General features: G+C 64.1%; 2 protein-coding genes and 2 long non-coding RNA genes across 7 annotated transcripts in view; 2 read left to right on the forward strand and 2 right to left on the reverse strand.

The window, feature by feature from the left end:
* LOC127038142 (leucine-rich glioma-inactivated protein 1-like) overlaps window positions 1-15,419 on the reverse strand; it is a 52,007-nt gene that overhangs the window by 14,247 nt on the left and 22,341 nt on the right. The window lies entirely within an intron of this gene.
* FXYD1 (FXYD domain containing ion transport regulator 1) lies at window positions 1,277-13,532 on the forward strand. Its single transcript, XM_050930620.1, has 8 exons — window positions 1,277-1,375; window positions 6,125-6,189; window positions 9,621-9,653; window positions 9,963-10,037; window positions 10,438-10,474; window positions 10,628-10,677; window positions 12,208-12,246; window positions 12,747-13,532. Exons 2-7 carry the CDS (start codon window positions 6,132-6,134, stop codon window positions 12,228-12,230), a joined length of 276 nt encoding a protein of 91 aa, XP_050786577.1. The 5' UTR covers window positions 1,277-1,375; window positions 6,125-6,131; the 3' UTR covers window positions 12,231-12,246; window positions 12,747-13,532.
* Window positions 3,469-5,426, forward strand: LOC127038157 (uncharacterized). Its single transcript, XR_007770592.1, has 3 exons — window positions 3,469-5,020; window positions 5,199-5,317; window positions 5,376-5,426. It is a non-coding gene; the product is annotated as an uncharacterized LOC127038157 (long non-coding RNA).
* Window positions 4,938-5,845, reverse strand: LOC127038158 (uncharacterized). Of its 3 annotated transcripts, XR_007770594.1 has the most exons (5): window positions 5,821-5,845; window positions 5,652-5,761; window positions 5,348-5,532; window positions 5,171-5,288; window positions 4,938-4,993 (listed from the first exon to the last, which is right to left on the reverse strand). It is a non-coding gene; the product is annotated as an uncharacterized LOC127038158 (long non-coding RNA). The 3 variants fall into 3 exon arrangements; XR_007770595.1 differs by lacking the exon at window positions 5,821-5,845 and having other exon boundaries at window positions 4,957-4,993; window positions 5,466-5,532; window positions 5,652-5,720; XR_007770593.1 differs by lacking the exons at window positions 5,348-5,532; window positions 5,652-5,761; window positions 5,821-5,845 and adding an exon at window positions 5,584-5,639 and having other exon boundaries at window positions 4,973-4,993.

The raw sequence follows: 15,419 nt of genomic DNA on the forward strand, positions 1-15,419 counted from the left end.
TCTGTGTCAGCCAGGAGCTAGAACAGGCAGTGTGAACAGGGCTCTGACCCGGACGCTGGGGTTCACACTGCAGCTTGGCCTATCAAATGCCTTGGGGTCTTTACTGGCCATGAAAGGGCAGGGTCCAGCATCTGTCCCAGCCCTGGAGGAGGGTGCATGGAATAGGAGGGATGATCCTGGCCAATGGTCACCCACAGTTCGATGGAGGCAGCAGTGGGACTCAGAGGGAGGGAGCTGCCTCGCAGCAGCATCTTCTCCCTCCCGGGCCTGCCCCAGCCCCCCGCCCCAGTTTAATGACCCTCAGCTCCTCCCTGGCCAGCCTGCAACCAGGAAACAGAATCCACCCGGCCAGGCTATGCACAGGGACACGTCACCACCCCAGTCACACCCTGACACACTGTCACCCAAACCGCCACATCAATACCCTGACAAACAGATGCACTCTCATCCTGACAGCCACACTGATACCCCAACAGCCATAGCAATACCCTGACACACTAGCATACTGTCACCCTTACAGCTACATCGATACCCTGACCCACTAACACACTGTCACTCTGAAAGCCACACCAGTACCCTGATACACTGACACGTTGTCACCCTGACAGCCACACCAATATCCCTAACACACTGACATGCTGTCATCCTGACAGCCACACTGATACCCTGACAGCCACACCAATATTCTGACAGCCATAGTGAAACCCCGACACACTGACATGCTGTGATCCTGACAGCCACACCGATACGCTGTCACAATGACAGTGTCACCTGGCAGCCAAACGGACACCCTGACACACTAACACACTGTGCCTCTGACAGTCACACCAATATCCCGATACACTAACATGCTGTCACCCTGACAGCCACACGGATACCCTGATACACTGACATAGTCACCCGACAGCAACACCAATACAGTCACCCCAACACATAGCCACACTGACACCCCAGCAGCCACACCGATACCCCCACACACTGACATTGTCACCCTGACAGCCACACGGATACTCCAATACACCAAGCCAAGTCCCACACAGCCCCACCCACACACCATCACACGCCCCACAGCCACATGGACACACTGACACGGGGGCACCAACACACTGACAGAACCACACCCACCCTCCCCGGGGCTGCTTCGTCCCACCCCACCCAGATCCCGCTGTGGGGGGCAGTTACGAAATTCTGCCTGAATTGCCACCCTCCGCCCCCTTCCTCCGGACCCACCCCCACTGCCTGGTCCCCTCCCCCATTCCCTCAGTCCCACCCCCGCCCCGCTCCGGGCCGGGCTGCGGGCTGCGGGCGGGGCGCTCCCCGCTGTCCGGTCCCGCACTCCGCGTTCGGCCCGGCTGACAGCTGCGAGGGGAGCGGGGTAAGGGGCGGCCAGGGGGCTTGGGGGAGACGCGGCAGGGGGAGGGGGAAAGTCCCGTGGGGGGAATGGGGCGGATCGGCTGGGATCTGGGCAACGGGAGAGGGCGCTTTGCCCCCCCAGGGAGGGGGGTCTAACCACGGGGGTCTAGAGTCTAACCATGGGGGAGTCTAACGGGGGGGGAACTGCCCCCCAGGGAGGAGGGTCTAGGATTTAACCCTGGGGAGGTCTAATGGGGGGGCACTGCATCCCAGGAGGGGGGTTTAACCAGGGGGGTTCTAACGGGGGAGCAGTGCTTGGGGGATCTGACCCCAGGGAGGTGGGTCTAACCCCGGAGGGGTCTAACGGGGGGGGGTCTAACCCCGGGGTGGGGGGATCTAACCAGGGGGTTATCTAACAGGGGCTCTGCCCCCAGGGTGGAGCTTCTAACCACTGGGGCTCTGCCCCCCAGGGAGGGGAACCTAACCATGGTAGGGAGTCTAATGGGAGGCTGCCCCCCAAAGAGTGGGTCTAGCCATGGGGGGGGGTCTAACAGGGGGTCTCTGCCCTCCAGGAGGGGTTTTAACCTCAGGGTAAGGGGGCTTAAAAGGTGGGCTCTTCCCCCCAGGGACAGGGGTCTAATCACAGGGAGGTCTAATGGGGCAGCTCTGCCCCCAGGGAGGAGGGGTCTAATCCAAGGGAGATCTAATGGGGGGCACTGCCCCCCCGGGGAGGGACTTTTAACTAGGAGGGTTCTAACGGGGGGGGGCACTGCCTGGGGGTTCACCCCCCAGGGAGGTGGGTCTAACCCTGGGGAGGTCTAACGGGAGGCTCTGCCCCCCCAGGAAGGGAGGTCTAATCACAAGGGGGTACTGCCCCCAGGGCGGGGATCTAACCACAGGAGGTTCTAACGGGGGGATGTCTAACCCAGGGGAGTTTTGGGGGTGCACAGGTGGCGCCCGACTGTGCCCCGGGGACCCATCTGACAGGTCTGGTCCAGAGGCAGTTGGGAGGCAGCTCTCCCTCCTGGATCTCGGGGTCTCCCCATAGCCAAGTCCAGCCACGACACCAGCTCCCTCCCCACTGGGCCTGTGGTGCCTAGTGGCAGTGAGTTCCACAGGCCAATGATGGGACAAATGGCCCCATGTCCTTGGGCCAAGAGACTGGTGGGGAGACCCCCATGGCCTGTCCTGTCCCACTGACATGGCCCCCCGCAGCCCCTTCCCCAGTGCCTCCCTCGGGGCTTCTTTCCAGGTGGCAACCAGCAACTGGTGACAACTGTGTGGACAAGGGAGCAGTGGCAGGGCGAGAATTCAGGGAGAGGGAAGGGGTAAAGGGGGTTGTGGGGGCAGTAATGGGGTAGGGATGAGGAGAAGGGGCGGATATGTGGCACAAGGGTCAGGGGTCCCAATGCTGGGTCGGGGAACTCTCCTTCCCTCCTGAGCCGTGGGAGGGCCCATCTCCCAGCCTGGCACAGAGCTGCCTATGCAGCAGGTGGGGGAGTTGGAGGTGGGATCCAGCCGCCCTGATGTTCCACCGGCCCCAGAACCCCTGCCCCAGGCCTGCCTCGGGCCAGTCACACATGGCAAGACTCTAGGGCTGGGGTCTCAGCCCAGGCTGGGTGCCCCCCTGGGGCTGGTAGCAACCTAGGCCCAGCTGAGATGTGAGCTGAGCCGTGGGTGCTGCATGCCAGGCCAGTTGAGTCAGGGGTATTTATACTCCAGCACCGTGGGGCCCGGGTATATTTAGACAGGCTGCCGGGGAGCACAGAGACCCACCAATCCCAGCCGGAGCTAGAGGGGGTGTCTGGCAGCTCTCCTCAGAGACAGGGAACTGACAGAAGGTGAGTAGGGGGCCCTACTTTAACCACTAAACCCTCTCCGCTGCAAGAGCCGGGAGAGAACCCAGGAGTCCTGGATCCCAGCCCTCCCCTGCTAGTCATACCATGCAGGTCCCTTATCGAGAGCTCCCATCCTGTCCGGGGCTTGTCAGGCAGCCAATCCAGCCGAATTTAGCTGCCTTAATCTCTGCCCCTGAGCCAGTCCCCGCGGCCCACGATAACGCCCTGTCCTGCTCAGCTGCCAGCGAGAGGCCCAGGCCCGAGCACAGGGGTAGGTGCAGGGAGCTGCGGGTCGGGACTGAGGGTCACTGGAAGAGCTGGGGGAGCCCAGGGCTGGGATAGCAGGGACTGAGGGTCAGGACTGAGGGGCAGCAGAGCTGTGAGTGGGGGCAGCCCAGGGCTGGGATAGCAGGGGGCTGTAGGTCATGAGTGAGAGGCACTGGAGCAGCTGGGGGTTGGGGGGCAGGGCTAGGATAACAGAGGTGCAGCTCAGGACTGAGGGGCATGGAAGAGTTGGGTGGAGCCCAGGCGGGGGATAGCAGGGGGCTGCGTGTTGGGAGTGAGGGGCACCGGTAGAGCTTGGGGGAGCAGGGCTGGGATAGCAGAGGTGCGAGTTGGGAGTGAGGGGCACCGGTAGAGCTTGGGGGAGCAGGGCTGGGATAGCAGGGGTGCAGGCTGGGAGTGAGGGGCACCGGTAGAGCTTGGGGGAGCAGAGCTGGGATAGCAGGGGTGCGGGCTGGGAGTGAGGGGCACCAGCAGAGCTTGGGGGAGCAGGGCTGGGATAGCAGGGGTGCGGGCTGGGAGTGAGGGGCATGGGTAAGTTCGGGGAGGGGGCAGGGAAAGGATAACAGGGGCTGCGGGTTGGGAGTGAGGGATGCCAGCAGAACGGGGGTGCTGCGGGGTCCGGCAGAGGCAGGCGCCATGGGTGCTGACATGTACTGGCTGTGGGGCATGCAGGCTGGAATGTTCTTTGCTCTGTGGGGAGTGGCGGGGGGGCGTGCAGCGCTGGGGGGGAGGGCCGAGGCGTAACTCGGGGTTACGGGTGCCCAGTGCCAGGGATTAGGCTGGCAAATGCAAATCCCCTGGGTTAACCCTTTATTGGCTGCAGACAAAGCAGGGACAAATGGGGGTGGGTATTCCCCCCCCATATGTCAGAAGGGGGTCCTCTATCTGGGGGGTGTGTAGAGACCGCAGAAATCCCCACTCCCCTTCCTACCATGTGTCACTGCTGGCAGGTTAGAGCAGGGGGCTGGGAGCCAGGGCTCCGGGGTTCTCTCCTGGCTCTGGCAGGGGAGTGGGGTGCAATGGTTGAAGTGGGGGGGGGTATGGATGCGTAGCTGCAGGCTGAGCAGCGCTGGGTGGGGAGATGCAGAGGGAGGCTGGTGGGACTCAGCGTCCAAAAGGCGTGAGGCCAGGCCCAGGGTCCTCTCTCCTGCCCCCTCCTCCCACCCTGGGGTCTCCTGGCTTGAAGTGGGGGGCAGGGTTATCATCTGCAAACACTGCTGGCAGGCTGGGGGGCACAAGGCCACATCTCTATCATAACAGACCTTTGGCCCCAGCAGACCCACCAGGCAGGGACTGGGTGTGAATGACCCTGGCCCTGCCCCCAATCCTGCCATGGATTGTACCCCTGCCATAGCCCCACCCCCAGTACCTTCCATTCCATCCCGCCAGACCCCCCCCACTCCTGCCACAGCTCCACCCCGCCCCCCACTACCTCCCATCCTGGCCCTGCCACGGCCCCACCCACCAGCCCTGTTTCTTCCCCCCAGGACCTCTTACCCCAGCCCTGTCCCCTGTACCTCCCCACCCCTTCCATGGCCCCCCCAGTGTCCTCCCACCCCGGCCCTGTCCTCTGTATCTCCCCACCCCTTCCATGGCCCCCCCAGTGTCCTCCCACCCCGGCCCTGCCCCCTGTACCTCTCCACCTCTTCCATGGCCCCCCCAGTGTCCTCTCACCCCAGTCCTGCCCCCTGTACCTCCCCACCCCTTCCATGCCCCCCCCAGTGTCCTCCCACCCCAGCCCTGCCCCCTGTACCTCCCCACCCCTTCCATGGCCCCCCCAGTGTCCTCCCACCCCAGCCCTGCCCCCTGTACCTCCCCACCCCTTCCATGCCCCCCCCCGTGTCCTCCCACCCCAGCCCTGCCCCCTGTACCTCTCCACCTCTTCCATGGTCCCCCCAGTGTCCTCCCACCCCGGCCCTGTCCTCTGTATCTCCCCACCCCTTCCATGGCCCCCCCAGTGTCCTCCCACCCCGGCCCTGCCCCCTGTACCTCTCCACCTCTTCCATGGTCCCCCCAGTGTCCTCCCACCCCAGCCCTGCCCCCTGTACCTCTCCACCTCTTCCATGGTCCCCCCAGTGTCCTCCCACCCCAGCCCTGTCCCCTGTACCTCCCCACCCCTTCCATGACCCCCCCCAGTGTCCTCCCACCCCGGCCCTGTCCTCTGTATCTTCCCACCCCTTCCATGGCCCCCCCAGTGTCCTCCCACCCCAGCCCTGCCCCTTGTACCTCCTCACCCCTTCCAAGGCCCCCCCAGTGTCCTCCCACCCCAGCCCTGCCCCCTGTACCTCTCCACCTCTTCCATGGTCCCCCCAGTGTCCTTCCACCCCAGCCCTGCCCTCTGAACCTCCACACCCCTTCCAAGGCCCCCCCAAGTGTCCTCCCACCCCAGCCCTGCCCCCTGCACCTCTCCACCTCTTCCATGGCGCCCCCCAGTGTCCTCCCACCGCAGCACTGCCCCCCAGAACCCCACCCCCACTACCTCCCACTCTGGCCTGGCCCTGCCCCTCAATACACCCCCACCCATGCCACAGCCCACCCCTCAGTACCTCCTACCCCAACCCTGCCAATCTTCTCCCTCCCTGGCTGCTCCTGTTCCCGGGTTCCACTCCCTTCTCCCCCTGACCCTCTGTCCCTTGGTGTCTCAGCAGGACAGACATGGGGACGTGGATCCTGTTGCTGCTCTGCTGGGCCCTGCTGGGAGCAGCCAGTGCTGGTGAGTGCCGGGGGCAAGAGAGCGCAGCGGAGCCCCCAGAACCTGGACCCCAGCCCCAGGGTATATGGCATGTTACTGGGGACATAAGGCTGCCAACCCTCCAGGATTGTCCTGGAGTCTCCAGGAATCGAAGATAATGGCATGTGGTTAAACCTCCAGGAATTTATCCAACCAAAGTTGGCAACCATATGGGAGAGAACCCAGGCGTCCTGGCTCGCAACCCCCCTGCTCTAACCACTAGACACCTCTCCCCTTGAGGAGAGCACCCAGGATAGCTCCAGCCCCCCTCCCAGCGGTGGGTCAGGAACTCGGGGTGCTGGGTTGTGGCTGCACCCCGGCTTGCAGTGGTTTCCCTCATGCACAGGGTTTGCAGTTTGGTTCAGGGCTCCAGCCCCTCCGTTCCCGCCCCATCCAGTGCTGCTGGGCTCCAGCTGCTCCCTGGGCCCTCAGTGCTCAGACATCACCGCTGCCCCCCAGCTGGCTGTGCCAGTCTCGCCCCCTCCTCCCAGGCTCTGGGTCACTGGGTGGGGCTGGGGCTTTTGTGCACCAACCAGCTCGCAGCTTGGCGGGAGCCCAAATTGCAGATTCAAAAAGCTCCATCCACCCACTCAGCGGGGGGGACATGGGAGACCGCCAGTGTGGGGAGCACAGCCTGGGGGAGCCGGGAGTGGGGTGTGCGTCTGGAATCCCAACAGTGGGGCGGGGGTGGGAGGAATCCCAGAAGTTGGGGGGGGGGACAGCGGGGCGAGTGGGGAGGGGAGGAGTCCGAGCAGCACGGAAAGGGGCAGTGGGGCAAGTGGGGAGAGGAGGAATCCCAGCAGTGTGGGAGGGAGGAATCCCCGCAGTGTGGGAGGGGGCAGTGGGGGGGAGGAATCCCCGCAGTGGAGGAGGGGGCAGTGGGGGGGAGGAATCCCCGCAGTGGAGGAGGGGGTAGTGGGGGGGAGGAATCCCAGCAGTGTGGGAGGGGGAAGTGGGGGGGAGGAATCCCCGCAGTGTGGGAGGGGACAGTGGGGGGGGAATCCCCGCAGTGTGGGAGGGGGCAGTGGGAGGGAGGAATCCCCGCAGTGGAGGAGGGGGTAGTGGGGGGGAGGAATCCCAGCAGTGGGGGAGGGGGCAGTGGGGGGGAGGAATCCCCGCAGTGTGGGAGGGGACAGTGGGGGGGGGAATCCCAGCAGTGGGGGAGGGGGCAGTGGGGGGGAGGAATCCCAGCAGTGGGGGAGGGGACAGTGGGGGGGGGAATCCCAGCAGTGGAGGAGGGGGCAGTGGGGGGGAGGAATCCCCGCAGTGTGGGAGGGGGCAATGGGGGGGAGGAATCTCAGCAGTGTGGGAGGGGGCAGTGGGGGGGAGGAATCCCCGCAGTGGAGGAGGGGGTAGTGGGGGGGGAGGAATCCCAGCAGTGTGGGAGGGGGAAGTGGGGGGGAGGAATCCCAGCAGTGGAGGAGGGGGCAGTGGGGGGGAGGAATCCCCGCAGTGTGGGAGGGGACAGTGGGGGGGGGAATCCCAGCAGTGGGGGAGGGGGCAGTGGGAGGGAGGAATCCCCGCAGTGGAGGAGGGGGCAGTGGGAGGGAGGAATCCCCGCAGTGGAGGAGGGGGCAGTGGGGGGGGGAGGAATCCCCGCAGTGTGGGAGGGGGCAGTGGGAGGGAGGAATCCCCGCAGTGGAGGAGGGGGGTAGTGGGAGGGAGGAATCCCCGCAGTGGAGGAGGGGGCAGTGGGGGGGGAGGAATCCCCGCAGTGTGGGAGGGGGCAGTGGGAGGGAGGAATCCCCGCAGTGGAGGAGGGGGCAGTGGGAGGGAGGAATCCCAGCAGTGGAGGAGGGGGCAGTGGGGGGGAGGAATCCCCGCAGTGGAGGAGGGGGCAGTGGGGGGGAGGAATCCCCGCAGTGTGGGAGGGGGCAGTGGGGGGGAGGAATCCCCGCAGTGTGGGAGGGGGCAGTGGGGGGGAGGAATCCCCGCAGTGGAGGAGGGGGTAGTGGGGGGGAGGAATCCCCGCAGTGTGGGAGGGGACAGTGGGGGGGGGAATCCCAGCAGTGGGAGGGAGGAATCCCAGCAGTGGAGGAGGGGGCAGTGGGGGGGAGGAATCCCAGCAGTGTGGGAGGGGGAAGTGGGGGGGAGGAATCCCCGCAGTGTGGGAGGGGACAGTGGGGGGGGAATCCCAGCAGTGGAGGAGGGGGCAGTGGGGGGGGAGGAATCCCAGCAGTGGAGGAGGGGGCAGTGGGGGGGGAGGAATCCCCGCAGTGTGGGAGGGGACAGTGGGGGGGGGGGGTCCCAGCAGTGGGGGAGGGGGCAGCAGGGTGAGTGTGGAGAGGAGGAGTCAAAGAAGTGGAGAAGTCCCAGAAGCAGGGAAGGGGCAGAGGGGTGAAGGGGGGGGGAAGGAATCCCAGCAGCGGGGGGGGGGAGATCTAATCCCAGCAGTGGTGATGGGGGGTGGGTGTGTGGCTTGGGGGGGTCTAATGGTTACAGCAGTGAACGAGGATTCAGGACCCCTGGGTTCTAATCCCAGCTCTGCCCCAGACACCCTGTAGCACCCTGGCACCCATTCCCTGGCCCAGCCAGTCCCCCACCCTGGGGCTGGACGGGAGCCAGCACCCCCCGAAGGGCCCCAGGAGGTGAGCAGAGTAGGGCTCCAGCAGCTCAGCATGCCAGTGCAGATGTTCACTGCGGTGCCCGAGGGGCTCCCTGGTTAGCATGGGGGGGACCCCCCCCAACAAGCAGCCGCTGGGCAAGAGAAGAGTTGGTCCAACTGCCTAGCGCTGCCTACACCAGGCTGGGGTCAGCTTCACTGCGGCTTTCACGGGAGGGGTGCACCCCTCAGAAATGTAGCTACTCCAAGGAAAGTTTTCACTTTAGACCAGGCCTAGGGGCCAGGACTCCTGGGTTCTATCTATGGCTTGGGAGTGGGGTCTAGTGGTTAGAGGAGGGGGAGGGGATTGCTGGGCTGCAGGGCCACCCAGAGGATTCAGGGGGTCTGGGGCAAAGCAATTTTGGGGGCCCCTTCTATAAAAAAAGTCGCAATATTATAGAATACTATATTCTTGTGGGGGCCCCTGTGGGGCCCAGGGCCTGGGGCAAATTGCACGCCCCCCCCCAGGGCAGCCCTGTTGGGTGCCAGGAATCATGGGTTCTGTCCCTGCCTCAGAGGGGATCAGGACTCCTGGGTTCTGTCTATAGCTTGGGAGTGGGGTCTAGTGGTTGGAGGAAGGGGAGGGGATTGCCGGGCACCAGGAATCCTGGGTTCTGTCCCTAGCTCCGGGGGCTGCCGGGGGGGATCAGGACTCTTGGGTTCTTTCTTTGGTACTAGGAGGGGCCTAGGGGTTAGAGTGGGGAGGGGGGCGCAGAGAGGTTAGAGTGCACTCCGTGTCTCTGTAGCATCCCTGAATCCCAGGACAGAGAGATCCTTAATGCCCCTCTCTCTCTTTCTCTCTCTCTCCCAGAGCCTCCCAAGGAGCATGATCCCTTTAACTACGGTGAGTTGGAGGGTCCCAGGACGGGCGGTTGCTGAGCTAGGCCAGAAGCCGGCACCTGCTGGGAGAGGGGTGGAGGGTGTCTGCTTGGGGCACTGAGATTAGGTCTCTCTTCGGTGCCAGCTGCAGCATCTCAGGTCCGAGGGCAGGGAGCAGTGCATGTCCGCAGTGACACACGCCCAGCAGGGCCCAGCCCCTCCAGCAGGGGGCGGCAGGGACACGCACAATGCACATGCACAATGGCTGTGCATCTGTGTGTCTCTTTGTGGGGGGGCAGGTCCCTTCTGCCCCTGAGTCTGTCTCTCCCCCCAGACTATCAATCCCTGAGAATTGGAGGCCTCATCTTCGCCGTCATCCTCTTTCTGCTGGGAATCCTCATCATCCTCAGTGAGTATCCAGCGCCCCCTGGAGGGGAAAGGCCCCGTGTCCCATCCCCCTGAGCCAGCCAGAGAGGAGGGGGAGTTTTGGGGGGGCTGGTTCCTCTGTGTGCTGTCCCTGGGGCTGATTCGACACCAGGTCCCTTCAGCCCCTCATCCAGAGCGTTGGCTCCATCTGTATCTGCAGGGTGTGTGTGTGTGTGGGGGGGGACTAACCCCCCACTGTTCCCCCAGCCTGGTTTCATTAACCCCTTGCTGCCCAGCCTGCTGCTACTCAGCACCCCCCAACCCGCCAGACCCCACTCCCCTCCTAGTGCTGGGATAGAACCCAGGAGGTCTGCCCCCACTGCCCGCTGCCCTGTCCTGCCATCTCGCTGCCAGGGGGGTATTTACTGTTTTATCTGTTCTAGGTCGACGCTGTCGTTGCAAATTTAACCAGCAACAAAGGTAAATATTCCCCCCCCCCACCAGCAACGCACCCTAGGGCTGGGACGGGAGTGAGGGGCTCTGGCAGAGCTGTGCAGGAGGGGAGCTCAGTGCTGGGTTGGGAGTGAGAGGCACGGGCTGTGGGGGACCCGTGTAATGCTGCTGTCCCCCCAGGACTGGTGAGCCAGACGAGGAGGAAGGGCCTCTCCGAAGCTCCATTCGCCGTAAGTACCAGGCGCCCCGCAGCCTCCCCCTGTGTCGGATTAACACCTGGGCCCACGGGGCCTGTGCCCAGGGGCCCCGGTCAATTTGGAGGCTCCTGCAGGAGCGGCAGAACCTGTGTAGAAGGTGGGGGGGCACCAGTGCCTGAAGTGTAGCCCTGTCCCCTGCTCCTCCTCTTTCCCCTGGGGCCCATGGAGCCTGGGTCAGTTGTGGGGAGTCCTGAACCCTCCACCTGCCCTGGATGAGGGGACCCGAGAGCAGCCCCTGGCCTGCCCCCCTGGGGAGTGCCACCCAGGGCGCCATGGTCAGGGGGTGCCGTGCAGAGGTGCGTGCTGCTGGTTGGCAGAGGTGATATGGGAGGGCACCCAGATGTCTCCCTGCTCTGGGGGGGGTGGGGGGAAGTGGAGATGCACAGATACCGCTGGCTCCCCACAACGGTCCTCCAGGCCCCCTAGGGGGTTGGGAGGAGTGAGGAACAACACAAGCCCTCCATGTCCAGGTCACTTTCCTCACCTGGGCTGTGCTGCGAGGCATCAGGAGCTGCTGCTCTCTGCCCTTCCCTTACACAGCCCATGTGGGGAAAGTGACCTGGCTGCGGGGTGCTCCGGGCTCCCCCCTTCACAGCCCTCTACGGGGCCCGGAGGAGCAACGTTGGAGGGGGGAGGGAGCAGCAGAGCCAGGCGCTCCATGCAAGCGGCTCAGTTTCCCCATGTAGGTGCAGAAGGGAGTGCGGGGGTTGGGGTGCAGGGGGCACAGGGCAGCAGCTGGGGGGGTGGAGGGGCATGGGGGGCACAGGGCAAGGGTTGGGGAGCAGGAGGGGAGTGAAGGGGTTGGGGGTGCAGGAGCACAGGGCAGGAGTTAGGGAGCAGGAGGGGAGTGAAGGGGTTGGGGGTGCAGGAGCACAGGGCAGGAGTTGGGGCGCAGGAGGGGAGTGCAGGGGTTGGGGGTGCAGGAGCACAGTGCAGGGGTTGGGGATGCAGAGGGGCACAGGGCAGAGGTTGGGGGCATGGGGGAGACACAGGGCCAGGGGTGCATGGTGTGGAGGGCACAGGGCTAGGGCGAGGGTTGGGTGCATGGAGGACACAGGGCAGGGATTGAGGACGCAGAAGGGGAGTGGGGTCAGGGATGATGGGGGGTGGGGAGCCTGTGGGCAATGTGGGGGGTAACATGCCCACAGGGGCCAGGGGCACCATTTTCCCTAAGGTCAGCCCTGGGCTGCTCTTACCAGGCTTGGCGCCAGCTTCTGACCTGGCTTGGCCTGGCCGGGGGGGGGGGGCGAGGCGGGGGGAGGAGGAGCAGGGGATGGGGCCCCAGGGTGACTGGGAGGCCCAAAAGTTCTTTGTGCCAAGGGCCCCAATAATCTACCTGCGGCCCTGGGTGGCTCTGTGTGACACACGCTGGGGGAGGGCGTGGCCAGGATGCCGGGGTCCTCTCCCCACCCCCTGCAGAGCTGGGCTGTCTAGGATCTGACCCCAGATCCCCCCAGGCAGAACCTCGCCCCAGGCACCTGACTCCTTGGTTCTTCTCCACAGGTTTGTCCACCCGGATGAGATAGGCGGGCCCAGAGGCTGGTGAGTGGGGCAGGGGGAATGGCTGGGATATGGGGCCCTTTCCCCCAGGGGAGCTCTAGCAGTGCCCAGTTTGTGCCAGGGCTGGGCCCTGGCACCTCCGGGCTGGCTGCATTCATTATGAGTGTTAAAAAATCCTTTGAGCTCCGGCACCTCTTTCACTCCCAGTTGAAGGCTGGGCACTGGCTCTCATCTGGCCCCAGGGTGGGGGACTGGCTGGCGCCGGGAGGTGGGGAATGAGGCCTGGGGTTTTCCCCTCTAGGGGGTGCGGGCTCCTATGAGTTCTGTGGGTCCGAATTCCCACTGCGGCAGTCATCCACATTACATAGAGACCAAGGTTGGGAGCCAGGACTCCTGGGTTCTATCCCCTGCTCTGGGGGGAGAGTGGGGTTTAGGGAGTTAGAGCAGGGGGGCTGGGAGCCAGGACTCTTGGGTTCTCCCTTGGGTGGGGCAGTGTTTCTCACTGTCCATACATAATCCCTTCCCATTTGCTCTCTGTGCAGGTCTCCCCAAGGCGCAGACCCCTCCCTGGATATGAAGAGTGACCCCCTCTTCCCCCGCCCCATGCTGCATAGCCGTAGCACTTAGCCTAGACCAGGCCCCCGCGCGCTGATTGCAGCCCGCAGAATCTGAGCCAGCTAACAGGGGGCAATAGGGACACACACACACACAGCAGGTCTCATCCCCTCCAACAGGGGGCAGTAGGGACACACACACACACACACACACACACACACACACACACACAGAGCAGGTCTCATCGCCTCCAACAGGGGTTAGTAGGGACACACATGCACACCAGGTCTGAGCCCCTCCAGCAGGGGCAGCCGAGAGACACACACACAAACACAGAGCTCAGGGCTTGTCCCCTCCAGCCGGGGGTGGCAGGGACGGGCAGACAGACACACACACCTGGCAGGTCTGATCTCCTCCATCAGGAGACAACAGAGATGTACAGAGCAGGGCCTGTCCCCAGTAGCGGGGGGACACCCCCATTCTAGGGGTGCTGCCCTTGTGGGCTCTGGGCAGCGGTGCCAAGAGCCCTGTGTGTGAGGGGTGCAGGGAGGGGTGACTGTGGGGGGCGGTGGCAGTCGGGGTCCCTGTTGAAGTGTCCATCACGGGGCTGTGGTGGGAACAGCTGGCTCCCACCCCTGGGTCAGGGCTGATCCCCTCCAGCAGGGGCCAGTAGAACCCCCCCAGCCTCTGCAAGTGTCCCTGTGTCCAGCCGGGGGCGCTGTCTGTAGTTGCTGACCGGAGATGGCTTCCCAATAAACGCTACCTGCCCCCCACCTGCCTCCTGGCAATTACTGCTCGGGGCGGGAGCCACTGCGTCAAGCACTGAACCCCTCTCCACCCCTGGCCTGCACTCGCCACCCCCACCCCTGCTGCCAAGCTTGCCCCCCAGCTCTGTCAGTACCCCTCACGCGCAGCCTGTTGCCATCCCAGCCCTGGGCTCCCCCCAGCTCAGCTGGTGCTCCTCACTCCTGAGGTGACCTTCAGCCCCCCTCTCCCCTCCCTGGCTCCAGGTCACCGGTGCATGGTCTGTGATCGTGGACAGGCCATTCCAAGGGTGTCGTGGGGCAGGGGCTGGGCCAGCTGGAGAAGCTGCCCCAAGAGTCTTACGCTGGGGGTAGGTCCTGTCTCAATACCCCGCTCGGGTTTGTGTGTGTGTGTGTGTCGTGGTGAGGGGAATGGGGGATGGGGACCCTGATCCCTTGGAGGTGCATGAGCAGACACAAAGCAGGTTTGATCCCCTCCAGCAGGGGACACACACACACACACACACACACACACACACAGAGTTTGTTAGGTCTCAGCTCCCATGTTGCTAGTCCTTGACCCAGCAGAGGGGTCCATGTGCCCCAGGTCCTGCTGCTGCCCTGTGATCCCCCCCAGCACGAACGCCCATCCCCCATTGCAAATGAGGACTGTCTCCCTCCTTCTGGCCAGTGGGGGGGGGGGCAGTATCCGCTTGAGATTTTACCCACAATCCCCCAGAGCTCTTGGCCCAGCCCTGCCAGAGGGACAGCCAGAGGCCTCTCTGGATTAGGCTGAAATGAATGCAGATATACAAAGGAGCCCAGGTAGTGATTTGCATACATTTATATCCCCACCTCCACCCCCGTAGCCTGTTTGGCCCATCAACTCCTGTGGCTGGTGGATCAGGAAACCACTTGGTGCCTCAGTTTCCCCTCCCCCACTGTGGCTGTTTAAAGTGCGTGCTGTGGGGCAGGGACTGTCTCAGGGTACATCTTCACTAGCAGCGGTAAAGCGCTGTGCGGTTAACGTGGCTGTGTGGTCATGGCCCCAGCGCTCTCGCTGTAAGAGCCACCCCCCCCCCAAGGGAAGTAGTGCCCAGCGCTGGTGCACGGTCTACGCTGACACTTCACAGCGCTGGAACTTGCAGTGCTTGGGGTGGGGGGGTTGCGCTGTAAAGTGCCAGTGTAGACAAGGCCTCAGTGTGGGTCTGTGCAGTGTATGTATGTGTGTGTGTGTAGGGGGGCAGCGATAGGCACACAGACAAAGGCAACTTCTCTGATGAGCAGGTTCTTCCACGTTTGTCCGTGGGAGGGGGGTGTCTGTGCATCTTTGACTGATCCCAGCACTGTGAGCGGTGAGATACCTAACGCCAAGTGATGGGCACGTGGGGCGGCTCTGAGATGGTGGGGCAGGGGAGTATGTGGGGCTGGTGGCTGCATCCCAGTGCTGGACAAACTATCTCGCTGTGGCATTATGTGTGGCTTTTCCCTAGCTACCCTGCCCCAGAAGTGGCTGCATATCAGTGCCGGGTGCACTGTCCCTCTGTGGTGTTGTGCGGCTGTTCCCCAGCTGCCCCGCCCCAGAAGTGGCTGCGTATCAGTGCCGGGTGCACTGTCCCTCTGTGGTGTTGTGTGGCTGTTCCCCAGCTGCCCCGCCCAAGAAGTGGCTGCGTATCAGTGCCGGGTGCACTGTCCCTCTGTGGTGTTGTGTGGCTGTTCCCCAGCTGCCCCGCCCCAGAAGTGGCTGCATATCAGTGCCGGGTGCATTGTCCCTCTGTGGTGATATGTGCAGCCGTTTCCCAACTGCCCTGCCCCAGAGGTGGCTGCATCTCAGTGCCAGGTGAGCCGTCCCTCTGTGGTATGGGTGGCTGTTCCCTGGCTGCCCTGCCCCAGAAGTGGCTGCATATGAGCACCGGG

Source organism: Gopherus flavomarginatus, chromosome 20 (assembly GCF_025201925.1).
Source record: "Gopherus flavomarginatus isolate rGopFla2 chromosome 20, rGopFla2.mat.asm, whole genome shotgun sequence".
In the NCBI taxonomy this organism is placed as follows: Eukaryota; Metazoa; Chordata; order Testudines; family Testudinidae; genus Gopherus; species Gopherus flavomarginatus.